General features: G+C 34.6%; 1 protein-coding gene across 1 annotated transcript; it reads right to left on the bottom strand.

The window, feature by feature from the left end:
- Positions 1-712: 712 nt before the first annotated feature.
- Positions 713-1,648, bottom strand: LOC113177110 (olfactory receptor 4P4-like). Its single transcript, XM_026381641.2, has one exon. It carries the CDS (start codon positions 1,646-1,648, stop codon positions 713-715), a length of 936 nt encoding a protein of 311 aa, XP_026237426.2.
- Positions 1,649-14,978: the final 13,330 nt, after the last annotated feature.

The following is a 14,978-nucleotide window of genomic DNA, read 5'->3' as shown; positions in this document are numbered from 1 at the left end:
TAAACACTCACTTGGTTACTTTAACTCTTATGAAGAGATATTTGTACATTGACAGTTGTTCAAGTTGATATTTCTATGGGAGGAGGAGTGACAGAAGTTTGTATTTCATCAATTTGATGATATCATTACCTCAATTTGAAACTTCCGATTAATAAAAAATTCACCTACAGGTTATTAAGGATAGCTTACAATAACTTCCATCATTTACAATGTGACTAGGAAAACTACATTGTGTCACACTATTTTCAAATCTTAATTTGTTATAGATCTAAAATATACAACAGATACATTTTTTCACATTTCTTCATTTTTTAATTGCAATGGAAACCTCAGAAAAGTTCTTCATTCTCTGTTTTTATAACAGATGTCTCAGTTGAGATACCCATTTCCTAATACAGGGCACAACAGCTGAATCGTGCAATGTTTCCAATTTGCTTCAATCAGTAACATAATGTTCCTTTTGTATTGGTTTATGATGGACAAAATAACTTATAGAATATCAGAGCTGGGAAGGACCTAGGAATCATCTGGTTCACTTCCCTTGCGAACAGTCTCAGAAATGTTAAGCAACAGAAAGAAAGTGGCCAGGGGTCTTCTCTCTTCAAGGCTTGCAACTGTGGGTGACACACAACATCCCTCTGCACCTCATGTTTCCTGACATTGATTCAGTGAAGAGAGCAAGATCAGGCAAGTGGCTCCAAAACCAGAGGCTTCAATTCTTTTCAAATAATTTTTTGGGGCCCCACACTTTCCTCATGGCATTCTTCATGTCTGTGTTTCTCAGTGTGTAGATGAGAGGGTTGAACAAGGGGGCAATCATGGTGTAAAACAGAGCAAACACTTTGTCATCACTGACAGAATCGGCCATAGGGACATAGGTGAAGATGAGGGGCAAGAAGAACATGAACACAACGGTGATGTGGGAGCCACAGGTGGAGAGGGCTTTGCGGCGACCCTCAGATGAGCGAGTCCTCAAAGTGAACAGGATGATGATGTAAGAAATCACCAAGGCAACAAAGGTCAAAATGGACAACACCCCTGTGGTGGTGACAATTATAATTTTCAAGAGCCCCGTGTCCATGCAGGCCAACTTCAACAAGGGGAAGACGTCACAGAAATAGTGGTCTATCTGATTGGGGCCACAGAAAGGAAGTTGAATAATAATTAATACCTGCATCAGTGAATGGGCAAAGGCTCCAATAACAGAAGCCATCACAAGAATATAGCACACCCGTCTGCTCATGATGACCATATAGTGAAGGGGTCTACAGATGGCTACATAGCGATCATAGGCCATGGCCACCAAGATAAAGATCTCAGTGGCTCCAAAGAAGTGGGCATAAAACATCTGGGACATGCAACCACTGAAGGAGATGGTCTTCCATTGAACCAATAAGTCTATGATCAGTTTGGGGGCCACTGTGGAAGTAAAGCAGACATCCATGAAGGACAGGTAGCTGAGGAAAAAATACATGGGTTGCTCACCAAGGTGGCTTCCCCTGATGGTGAGAAGAACAGCCAGGTTTCCTGAAAGAATTGCAAGATAGCAAAGTGAAAATATCACAGAACAGGTAGCCTTTGCATCCTCATTACTAAATAGTCCCAGGAGAATAAATTCAGTAATGTTTTCATATTCCATTGTTTCCATGGGTTCGATTATTTAAAGGGAGAGGTTAATATACCTGAAACACTAGACCACTGGAAATCATTGATTTATATTCAAAACCATGTGTTTGTTTAGTAAATGTATATATTGATTGTTTATTATGAATCATCCAGAATAATCGGCACTAGGGGTAGAGCGATGGATAATATACATAGAAAACTTACAAATAGAATACAGTTCATTAGGGCAGACACACTCTCACAATAATAGCACAGACAATAAATTAATTGTGATTGCAATTAATTTCAAACCCTCACACTTACCATGAACATCAGGGTGAATACTTTAAACACACAACACAGTTTTCCAGTTTAATTTTAAGGTAACATTTCAGTATTACAGTTTAATAGTAGCTTTGAAATCTCCAGGGAGTTATAAAAGTCAAGAGTTGTCTATTCTTCAAAGGCATAATGGATATTCAGTTCTTTTATACTGATAAATTTAAACGTTGATCATGTCTAGTGACACTATTCTTCAGTTAACCCATTATGTCAAATATTAACCTTCTGGATAACAATCTCATAAAGTGCCTTTATGAATTAAAATGAAAAAAACAACAACATTTTTTTCTTTTCTTTTTTTTCTTTTCTTTTCTTTCTTTTTTTTTTAAGTGAGAGAGGAAGAGAAACAAGCCAATATTCAGAGAAGAGGGTTAATCTCTTGTATGAGCCTCCAAAATTGCTGTTGCTTCCTAGACACTACCTTATTTCCAAGTTCATTTTACAGTCTCATCCAGGACTTCTCAAGTTCTCACCATGTTTGTCCTGTTGTCAGATTTTCCAGCTTTTCTTTTTGCTATAGCTCACTTGCAGAGAAACTTACATTCAGAGATTTTTCTTCATTTCATATTTTTCATTACCTTGGATCTCTGAATTCAATCACATTTTTTTTTTAATTTCACCAGGCTCACTATATGTTCATTGTCAAATCCTGGAATGTGCCAGTAGAAAAAAAAAAAAAAAAGAAAGAAAGAAAGAAATATTTATTTGATGCAAATTGTCACACTACATCTCTTATTTCCTTTCTGCAACCTGGAGTAACATTGACAAGCTTGACATTTTATGGACATGTGATTCAAAGCCCATTTATGAACCTTAACAGATTCTGGTTTAATTTTTTTTTTTTTTTTTTGGTGGGGTGGCACTCTTTAGAAGTGTTGCAAAAGTGCAATTGCAATGGACCTGAATTTTTTGAGTAAAAGATTGAAAATTGTTAAACGTATACCATCCCTGAAAATGGAAAATTATCCTTGAATATGGAATTTTATTGGAAATATAAAAAGATGAAAACCAGTAAATATATTTGTGGTTTATGGTGGTGAAAGAATGTAGTAAAAAAAAAGTTAGTTTGTCCCAAATTAACTGATACAGTCAATAATTAAAGCCAGAATTGTGACAAAAGTTTTTAGTAAAATTTGAAAAGTATATTTCAAAATTCAGCATGAGTCAATATTCAGCATAGATTAAGACATCTTTTCGAAAATTGAAGTATATGAAAAATGTATGACAATAAAGAAATGTTATTAAATACAGATGACAGAACTCAAACACAGGCAAAAAACACTTAAATACATTAGATTTAATCTATGTTTAAAGTAACATTTCAAAATACTGGATTGCTCTGTAACTAATATTTAACAAGAAAATTTGTAATAAAATATATAATACTCCTAAATATATGACAGAATTCCATATTAAGAAATTATTTTAAAAAGTAAAAAAATGGTCTTGAACTTTTACCTAGTTATACATTATACTCCCTATTTGAGATCACAGTACAAGAAAAAAATCTATCTTTGACACCACTTTAAAAGAGCCAGAGTCTAGACTGTTTTGGAGCCATTCTAACATGAAGTAAGGTGGGAGGCAGGGATCTTTACAAATAACATAATACCACATTAAATCTGAGACATGAATCAAAGAAAGGCTAAGAGAGCTCTTAACTTTTTCTGTTTGTGGAAAAAGTGCCAGAATACTTCTATGTTTGACAGTGTCACCTTAAACAACTCAGGCTCTCTGTATTATCTTCCAAAAATGCATTTGAATTCCAATTCCAGTGTGAAGAGTAATACAAAATTTGATGTATAACTTTTTATAACAGGTTACTTTATCTAGGTATAAAACATCAAATGACAGGAATAAATGCCAACCAAATTTGCCATTTTTATACAAATCTGAAACTTTTGCAACACATAATTTTAGTTTAGAGAACACCAACTTGTCAAAGTCCTCTCCTAAAGTTTACCTTTAACTAAGTTTAACTTTTAAAGTATAATTTAGAATCCAGAGTGTACTATAACAATAATCAAAGGTCTTCTTGAGTTAACAAAATTCAAAATATAGCCTTAAATATTTTATACATTTATAAAACAGTGTTAATGATCAGAAATTGACTTAGTCAAAGCAAACAGATGTAAGACAGGTCTTCAATTGACAATGTGGCCCTTCTTCGGAAGATGCAATGTATAAAAGACAGAACTTATTGGTTATCTCACCAGTGAAATTGCATCAACTTTTTAAAATAAACTTTTACATAACACATAGAAAAGGCTTAGACAGGTATAGTTCTCAGATCCATACATATACCTAATAACATATATTTAGCAGGTCAACTATATTGTTTTAACCTAAGTAACAGTTTAACCAGTTACAAAGTAATCATTTCAGACATTGAAACAGGTACAAACCCTAATTCCTTTAAAACTTACTTTCCCCCAACTAATAAAACCTAACAAATGCAAGAAAATTATCTTCATAAGAGCAGATCAATATTTTGATCTCATAGACTTATAAATCCTCCTAAGTTCCTACAATGATAAACTCAATCTCCTTCTTCACTGATAAGGTTATGAGTTACTGTCTTCATGGTTCCAGAAACTGACTGAAATACTAATTTATTTTCTGCTAATTGTTTATAAAAAAATTAATGTTTTGCTGCTTTGTTGTCTTAGCATGATCCCTGTGCTATATATATGGCTTTTCTAGTCACCTGACATCTGCCACTGTGGCTCTACTAACTTCTCTAATGCTGAATGCCCTTAACTGTGCAGAGAACAAGCACTTTGGGTTACTTTCCCCAACTTCTCCCTCTTTCAGCAGGAAGCAGTTTGGAGATGTCATCACCCATTATTCCATAAAAATGTAATGCAGAAATTGACAGTGGGGGAATATAACAGCGGTCCACTTTATGCTTTGAATGTAGCCCTTGCTGCTCTGCCACTGTAACTTACATTTAAAATGATCATGGTTCTTTATCTTCCTCTTTGTGTGCCCTTCCCCAACCTTGCCCCCTCAATCTCAGGGGCAAAAAGAATTACCCTTTTTCTCCATTCTAGGCAGTTATCTGTCCTCCAATACACAGCCACCATAGGAAGGAAATAATCCAGACTTTAGGGATGGTACCAGAAGATCTCAAAAATGACTATCTTCCAAATTAACCAGTAAATTATAACTCCAAGCAGAAAACACAGTGGCATATAACCTTTGAATTGCCTCTTTAAAAGCCCTGTTTCTGCTGATGGGCAGAATCACAGCCTTTGGGAGAGGAGTCTCCTGTGTTTCTCTTTTGCCAGCAAAGCAATAAACTTTCTTTTTTATTTTTTCAAAAAAAGTGACAAAATGTTAATAAATATTTATAACTCTTTCATATCTACAATATGAATCTAAGTCACTCACTTTTGGTAAAAGAGCAAAATTTGAATGATGATCTACAGAAAGAAAATTATAATGGCATAATGACATATATAAAAATTCTCCCATTCATTAGAATCAGGGAAATGAAAATTAAATGACATTGAGATAATAGTCTCACTCATCAGCCTTGTAAAAATAAAATCTAAAAGCCTATTTATAAAAATGTGACAATGGTTTAGAGAATAAGCATTTAACCTAGTGAAACTGCCTCACAAAGAGTTCACAAGAATATTCACTGAAGCCTTGATCACTTTTAAAAAAGGGAATTGATCTAAATACCTGCTAATAATAGAATGGGAAAATAAGCTATGATATATTTTATCATGGAATAACATGTAGAAACTTAAATAAATGTCTTAAGTAGGTCTACACAGCACATACAACTGGGATAAAACATTAAGAGATATTATTGAGCAGAAAGCAAATAAGATATACATAGATGGAAAAGATTATGATAACAATTTTGTTTCATGAAATCACCAAAAATACTAAGGAGTTTCAATGAGCATCTGGAAAAAGTACAGAAGGAAACAGGTACATTTGAGGAATTAAGGGAGTGATGTCCCAAAAGGATTATAATCAAAATAAAGTACTTAGATTTCTTTATTAACAAACATTAAATTAATATATTGTTTCAATATTACTTTTACTGGAATTCAGTAAACCCTTACATAACTTGTTGCTAACTAGTTACCACATTGTTTCCTCAATTATGTAAATGAACATAGATATAGATCAACTATATATGGATTTGATTTTATTATAAGCAAGAGTAAACTCTTGATATACTTTAAAATTCCTAATAGGATTTTAATATTTTCATAGTTGTTCTCTAAAACTTAATAGCTGACATTGAGGAGTCAATTTATAAATTTTTCTTATTTGACTTTTTTTTGGGTCAAACTAAAACTAGCTGTTACCATAGTTTTAACTGCTGAATTCCCAGGGTGTATTACACATTCTGCAGCATGATATGTGTGCACTGAGGAGAAACATCATCATATTTAAGCCATCGCCAGTGCAATGTTTCATTCTGCTACAAAGGAAAAAATAACCTATAATGTTTACAGTTGTCTTGATTTCCTTGGTGTACAGAAATTGTACTCTTAGGAAACAAGATTTACCTCTAACTCCTAAAACATAATTGGAAGCTTTATCCATGAGGGAGGGAGAGAGGTTATCATTGTGGGTGAGTGTGCTGCTTGATTTAGACTAAGTTGATTCCAATATATGGTCTACCTCTCAGTCTTTGTATAATTAAGCAGTTTACATCACTCTTTTAGCATGGGTTCTATCATTTTTAAGAGACTGATAATATTATCTAACACACAGAATGCTTGTGGAAAAAAATCAAATAAAATTGTTCAAATAAAATAGGTAAAAATGTGAACTTAAAACACATTGTAATAACTAAAATAATCTCCTTTATTTTTAATTTTAAAAGTATTAATGTTCTCTAAATTCTTAAGACTGAGTAAGCTCAGTATATAAATTCTTTTCATTAGATTTGGCACACCGCTAAGTATAGATTCAACAGAAGTTTAAACTTACTTTTATAACTACTCTAGTGAATTTTAATTACCAGGATATTGGGTATATAATAGGATTTCTAATTTTACAGATGGATGAACTGAAATCAAGCTAACCCATTTATTTGAGAAGACTTCTAATATTTTAGAAGACTTCTAATATTTGAGAAGACTTCTAATATCTTTAGGTAATCTCTCTTTTATAAATAAGAATAATGTAATCAAAGACTTCCAGAAAATAATGTATCTATATTATACTTAGGTTATTTCATCGTTTATATTCCTCTCTTTTTAGAGAAATTATATATGTACATTATATATATATGTGTATACATATATATATATATATATCATACGTACATATTATCATATACACACACACACTCTACTTTTGTTAAATGAATAGTCATTCATTATGCAATTAAAACTTCAGTTGTGGCTACTGAAATTTTCTTCTATGACAACACCACATTAAACTTCAATTCCAAAACTTTATGGAATCTATGATAAATTAAGACCAAGAACAGACACTCTCCTTTTATATCTCATATCCATTATTTAATTCAGGAAAAGCCTCTCCCTCACAACTCTTTTGGAATCTATTTCTTCTTGAGAAAATAAGGAAGCAGTGGCTGGGGATGTGGCTCAGTGACAGAGCACTCACCTAGTATGTGCAAACCCAGGGTTCCCATCTGCAGCCCCACAAAATAAATACAGAAAGAAAGTCAAATAATTCATCAATTGGTCAAATCAATAGTTTCCATAATTTTCTTGTTTATATTCTACTTATTGCTCATTTTATTTAATTATTTGATAACACTTTTAAATTTTTATGAGTTTTAACATTCCTTTGCTATCTGAAACAGAACAAAAAACATTCAGTAGTTTAACTTCTTTTGCAGCCTCTGAGAGTTCCAAATTTGAAACTAGGACATTGTATACACTCTTCTCATTGTCAAATTTCTGTTAGAACAGATTCCTTAAAATTTTCTGATAATATACTAAAATGAAAAATTGTGACTTAAGCTAGAAATCTACAAGTTACAAAAAAAAATAGTTACCAATCAGCTATATTTTTAGAATATTTATCCATGGAAAAAAATGTTCTTGTAAAACAGGAAAATAAGCATACTTGATGCTATGATTATTCAAAATGATAACTTTTACATAGACTCAGCCATGCAAGAAAAACAAAGCAGAGGAAGATGTAAAATGAGATGAAAATTATAAAAACTTACATTGTCTTCATTAAATTCCAATTAGTCTTTGAAGCAATATTTTTATTCTTGAATTCATAACATCAAATGAAAAAAGTCTAAATTCTAATCCAAAATAAGAAGCAGATATCTTAAGCATAAATGCAGTGAAAAAGTCCTCATGTTTTATAGATATCATATTTAAATCATATTTAAAATAAAAATGTATCTTTAAAAAAATCACTCTGTGTACTCAGAATGAGAATGAGAATTACATCACAATGCTGCAAGAGAAACATCAAATGCATATGGGACTTTTGCTTTTGCTTCCTTCCTTACAATAATGAGCATCCAACACCAGTTCCCTAAATACAGGAGTCTAGAGGCTCCTGAAGAAGCTGCACATAGAGTTGGGAGATGTATTTAAAGGCACTGGAGGGACCTGGGTACAAACCCAATAGCAATCCCTATGGTAATTCTTGGACAAATCTAGCAACAAGAAAATCTCATAACTTTTACTGTTGTTTGGGTTTTCTAATGTGATTTTTAAATTGTTTTAAATATATAATTTTAAATATTTAGAATAGGTTTTATGGTTAGTGACCAAATTTTTTTTTAAAAGGTAGTCTTCTCTGTTTATGCAGGAAATAAATCTTTATGTATTAATTATAAGCATTAATATTCTTCCTCTTCTGCTATCAAGGCTCATGATATATTAATAGTGAAGAGATTTTTCTTTTTCTTAACACAATTAAGGTCAAACTGAAATCCCCCCCCATTTCCATAAAGCTTTTCCCTATTATATTGCTTTTCCTAAAACCTTATTCAATAACTCATGTAATTTCATTCACTCCTAAAGATAAGCATCTCCAGATCACTAGATTGTTCTTTCATAATTAAGTTTTGTGTTTTCTTTTAATCAAACTGCTCTTCTTTTCTCTAATGACTATAAATCAAATGACATTAGGATCTACACCTTCTTGACTTTCATCTATTTATTTTAAACATTCTTTAAAATGTGCTAAAAATTGTCAAAAGCACTATAAAATTATTTTTATTTTAACAGATATATTTTAATTTTATGCATGATATAGCATTGTTAATATTTCCACAGAAGCGCAAAGAGGTAATTTGGCAAGTTGACACAGGTAAGATGCTATAACACTACAGTAAGTGTGAATGGTCACACTTTATAAAGGTTAGACACATAAGAAGTATTTGTGAGTTCACAGAATAAAATATGACAATGAAATAATGAGCTAACAATTTCAAAGTCAGGTGTAAATTTTGAATTATATAGGTAGGATTTAAATAAAATTAAGACTTTCGAATAGAGTTTGCTGGTATTGAAGATATAGGTTACATATTTTCCTCCAAGTCCATTTGTAGTAGAAGTTCAACAACAATGAAAAAAAATTTCTAAGAAAATCTGCATCATTTTATGTGATGATGGCAAATTAACTTATAATTAAAGGATTAATTTATATTCTTTTCTTAAGCTATGTCTAAAACTGAGAACATAATGAGATTTGAAGATGATTTTTTTCTTTTATTTCACATTGCAGCATACTAATTTTACTGAATAATGGGTTTTATAGTGACATACTTACACATGCATATACTGTAGTTTGATTAATTTCACCATACAGCACCACCCCTTGCTCTTCCCTCCTCCCTCCTTCCTCTGATCTCCTTCCTTTACTCTCTTGATCTCCCTTCTATTTTCATGAGGTTACTTGTTTTCCTTCTTCCCCTCTGACTTCCACTTATGGTTTCAATATGAAGTGTCTTCCAAAAGCTCATGTTTGAGACATTGCAAGAAAGTGAAATATTTGACTTATGAGCCTTAACCCACTCAGTGCATTCACCCACTGATAGGGATTAACTGGCTGATAACTATAGGTAGGTAGGGTGTGGCTGGAGGAATTGGGTCATGGGGGGCTTTACTTTAGGGTATATATTTTGTTCCTGGTGAGCTCCAGCTGCTTTCTCTGCAACAATCTCTCACCATGATGTTCTACCTCACCTTGAACTCTGAGGAATGGAGTCCACTGACTATGTATTGAGACCTCTAAAATCACGAACCTCAAAATAAGCTGGCAAAAAGTTGTCTACATTTTCCTCATATCCTGAGACTCTGTGGGCTGAATTTAAAGATGGTAGACTTCTGAATATGGTGAAAAAAAAAATTCTAGGCTAATAATATTCAGGCAGTGGCAAGGATGTAAGGTCAGGCAGCAGCAACCAAAAGGAGGCAGAATTATAAAGGCTGCTGATGGAGGCTTTATTGAAATTTTGCTTCTGGGATAACTCTCAGAGACAGAGGAGAAACTCTGCCAGGGCTGGACCAGACTGGAATTTTTTTATTGGGCTTAGAGCAGAAAGGGAGGGCTTGGGACAGGAAAAGGGGTTTTTAGAGTCCCTTGTGTTACTGGGGTTGGTCTCAGGGTAGCTGGCTGAGATCCAGGATTAGCCAGGAGCCCCCATCTGTTTGACAGGTGGTTCTGTAGGTGCCTGATTTGTGGCTCTTTCATAACAGTGAAACACTTGGTGCTTTGTTCCTCAGCCACATCCTAACAAAGGATATTGCTGGAAGCTTTTAGCCAAATTTATCATGATAATCATGATAGAAAGCAAAGCACAAATATTTGAAAACCTTGCAGTTTGGGCTGAGAACTGCAACTAAAACAGAGCAGAGGAATATGTAGTTGTTAAAGACTTTATGGCCACTAAAGAAACACCAAAGACTTTGCTCAGAGACAATAAGAAAGATGGCTTGAGGGCATCTCAGGAATTGGCAAGACCACACACATCTCAAGGATGTAAAAGTAAAAATTCCCTTGTCCAGAGAGAAGTGGGGTACTCGGCTTGCACAAAGAGGACCTAGAAAGTTGTTTCACCATGCTCAGCCACTTAGGCACTTGGGGGCTACTGAAACCATGGTGTCTGGAAATTTGGCCACTGCTGGAGATGGGGGCAAAACTTGGCATCTACTATGTGGTGCTGGTTCTTCAGGATTGCATTATGCTGGATGGAGTTTGGCAGTTCTGGAGGCTTCCAACAAGATTTCAAAGGCCTGGGAGGCCAAGCAAAGTGCATCAGGCACAGGAACTGTTGAGACTATTAGGACTCTTGGAAATGGACTAAAGGTAACTTGCATTGTGAGATGGGCATGAGCTTTTGGGACCAGGGGTAGAATATTGTGATTTTGATATTTAGGTGTCCCCCAAGAGCTTATGTGTAAGAGATGATTCAAGAAAGTTCAGAGGTGAAATTAATGGATCATGAAGGCCATAACTCAATCAGCACATTTCTCTTCTGATAAGGATTAACTGGGTGGTAACTATCAGTAGTAGGATGTGAGTGGAGGAGGTGGGTCATTAGCGGGGTGTGCCTTTGGGGTATTTATTTTGTCCCTGATAATGAGGGGTCTTTATCTCTTTCTCTCTCCTTTTCCTGGTACCACACGCCCATCTCCAGCTGTTTTTCTTTTCCACAGTCTTCCACCATGATATTCTGTCTCATTTTTGTCCCAAAAAATGGAGCCAGCTGACTATGGACCTGTGAAACCATAAGCCCCAAATTAACTTTTCCCCCTATTCAATTGTTCTTGTCAGGTCTTTTGGTCACAGCAACAAAAATGTTAACCAAAACCAAGAGAAAACATAACATTTGTCTTTCCAAGTGTGCCTTATTTTACTCAATATAGTGTTCTCCATTTCCTAACATGCAAATTGCACAATTTTATTCTTCTTTGTGACTTAATAAAACTCTACTGTGTGTGTGTGTGTGTGTGTGTGTAATTTTCTCTATCCATTCACATGTTGAAAAACACTCCTAAGCCTATTTCATAAATTGGCTATTGAGAATTGTGCTACAGTAAAGATGAAAACACATGTATTTTTAAAATATATTCCCTTAATTCTTAGGAGTGGTATATAGCTGGATAATATAGTAGCTCAATTTTTATTCTTGAGAAACCTCCATAGTTGCTATACTAAGTCACAAAACAATACATAGAGGTTTCCCCATTATTATTATTATTATTATTATTATTATTATTACATTATTATTATTTGGGCATAGTGGGGATTTAACTTAGGGACACTTGCCCACTGAGCCACATCCCCAGTCTTATTTTATATTTTATTTAGAAAGAGTGTCTTACTGAGTTGCTTAGTGCTTTATTTTTGTTGAAGCTGGCTTTGAACTCATGATCCTCCTGCCTCAGCCTCCTGATCCACTGGGATTATAGGTATGCGCCCCCATGCCTGGTTATTATTTTTAGCAGTTGAAAAAATCTCTAATAAAATATTACCAATAAACATTCAAAAACACATTAAGAATATTTTTAAGCCCACTATCTCAGACACTTCTCTCTTTCCAAAAATGAGAGAAAATATTTCTCCAGCTGGCACTTCCTCTTTGGCTCTTTTTGTCAGTGTGGAGTATCACATCATTTTCTATTTTAAACTTGTTTTCATGAGAATTTAGAAGGCAGAGGAAATGCTTTATGTATGTGTGTGTGTGTGTGTGTGTGTGTGTGTGTGTGAATAGTTTATCATGTTTAACAAATATTCCAATTCCTAAAGCATACATTGGTTAGTTTTTTTTTCACAGTACAGTTAAATAAAAAGAAAAAATAATAAAGCACATAATGTCATCTACAAATTATGTATTTGCATAAAAATATAAAGGACCACATTGCTGTAGAAGAATGGGGAACTGAAGCTCCAAACCTTCTTCTTGTTTCATAGTGAGAGAAATTTTAATTTAATTTCAAAATGGGCCAAAGACCTGAACAGACACTTCTCAGAGGAGGACATACAATAAATCAACAAGTACATGAAAAAATGCTCACCATCTCTAGCAGTCAGAGAAATGCAAATCAAAACCACCCTAAGATACCATCTCACTCCAGTAAGATTGGCAGCCATTAGGATGTCAGACAACAACAAGTGCTAGCGAGGATGTGGGGAAAAGGGTACTCTTGCACATTGCTGGTGGGGCTGCAAACTGGTGCGGCCAATTTGGAAAGCAGTATGGAGATTCCTGGGAAAGCTGGGAATGGAACCACCATTAGACCCAGCTATTGCCCTTCTTGGACTATTCCCTGAAGACCTTAAAAGAGCGTACTACAGGGACACTGCCACATCAATGTTCATAACAGCACAATTCACAATTGCTAGACTGTGGAACCAACCCAGATGCTCTTCAATAGATGAATGGATAAAAAAAATGTGGCATTTATACACCATGGAATATTATGCAGCACTAAAAAACGACAAAATCATGGAATTTGCAGGGAAATGGATGGCACTAGAGCAGATTATGCTTAGTGAAGCTAGCCAATCCCTAAAAAACAAATACCAAATGTCTTCTTTGATATAATGAGAACAACTAAGAACAGAGCAGGGAGGAAGAGCAGGAAGAAAAGATCAACATTAAACAGATACATTAGGTGGGAGGGAAAGGGAGAGAAAAGGGAAATTGCATGGTAATGGAGGGAGACCCTCATTGTTATACAAAATTACACATAAGAGGTTGTGAGAGGAAAGGGAAAATAAACAAGGAGAGAAATGAATTATAGTAGATGGGGTAGAGAGAGAAGATGGGAGGGGAGGGGAGGGGGGATAGTAGAGGATAGGAAAGGTAGCAGAATACACCAGTTACTAATAGGGCATCATGTAAAAATGTAGATGTGTAACAGATGTGATTCTGCAATCTGTATATGGGGTAAAATTGGGAGTTCATAACCAACTTGAATCTAATGTATGAAACATGATATGTCAAGAGCTTTGTAATGTTTTGAACAACCAATAAAAAAAAGTGAAAGTAAAGTAAGTCTTGAACAAAGAACGCTCAAGAGGACATGTAGTCTCCCAGCAGAGACCAACACAGGAAACAGTGATGCTTCCAAATTTATTACTGTTTGGTGTTTGTCAGGAGAACTGAGCTCCACCTTCTGTGGTGTTCAGCACAGATATTTATCTCCTTCTCTATGTTGGGCCAGGGAGTTTTGGACCCCTGCTGGTCCTTTAGGAACTGTCATGGTGGACATTCTATTCAGGAGTGCTTCATCTATGTCAATCAATCCTATGTTAATATGGTTTCTGGGGTCAATGGCCAGGTAAACATCATCTTGATGCATCTGAACTATTAATTAATTAAAGTTCAGAGACATAAAGAAGCCTATGGCCATAAATCCAGACTTCACAATGACCTTAGTAGATCCTGTCAGGAATTAGCCTCATTGATCTTTCCTTCTTGATATGTTTTGTAATTCCTCCCTCCCTTTGTTTCTCATTGTTTATTTTACTTGCTATTTTTCTATAAGTTACTCAACTATCCATTATCCTTCAAAGCCATTTAAAGAAATCCTGTGACCCTGCCATACTATTGGTTTGGGTTCCACTGCTCATTACTACTACCTTACAACATGCATAAGTTTTGAAAATTCAAACATTGCAAAAATGTGCCAAATGAAAAAGAATCTAATCCACATTTTTGTTCTTTGTTAATTTCTTTGGATTTCTCAATCATAAATAATATAATGCTGATATGTACACTTTCTATTTCATAGGGTTCTTAAATCGCAGAAAGAAATGACATAAACAGTGCTATATAACTTTTTCTTTTACAGAGGTAGTATCTTGATTGTTCTCCCATAACAGCATTTACATATGAAGTTTCATGGTGTGAGCACTCAGGAGTTGAGTGTTCTCAGCATAGAAAGTAAAATGGAGACCACACCAAAAAGTCATCTTTCAGGGAAGGTTAAAGCAGCTGGCAGTGTGAGGAGATGATGAAATTAATGTGGTGATAACCAATGGTGCAATTGAGCATGTGGCAAAAGTTTGGGTGATAGTAACTCAGAATACCCTTAGACTGTGAC

The sequence above is a fragment of the Urocitellus parryii genome, chromosome 4 (assembly GCF_045843805.1).
Source record: "Urocitellus parryii isolate mUroPar1 chromosome 4, mUroPar1.hap1, whole genome shotgun sequence".
In the NCBI taxonomy this organism is placed as follows: Eukaryota; Metazoa; Chordata; class Mammalia; order Rodentia; family Sciuridae; genus Urocitellus; species Urocitellus parryii.
The sequence above is the reverse complement of the archived record's forward strand: the minus strand, read 5'-3'. Positions and strand labels throughout refer to the sequence as shown.

Coding starts and splice junctions, on each gene's coding strand:
- LOC113177110 (XM_026381641.2), bottom strand. CDS start 1,648: ATGGAAACAATGGAATATGAAAACATTACTGAATTTATTCTCCTGGGA.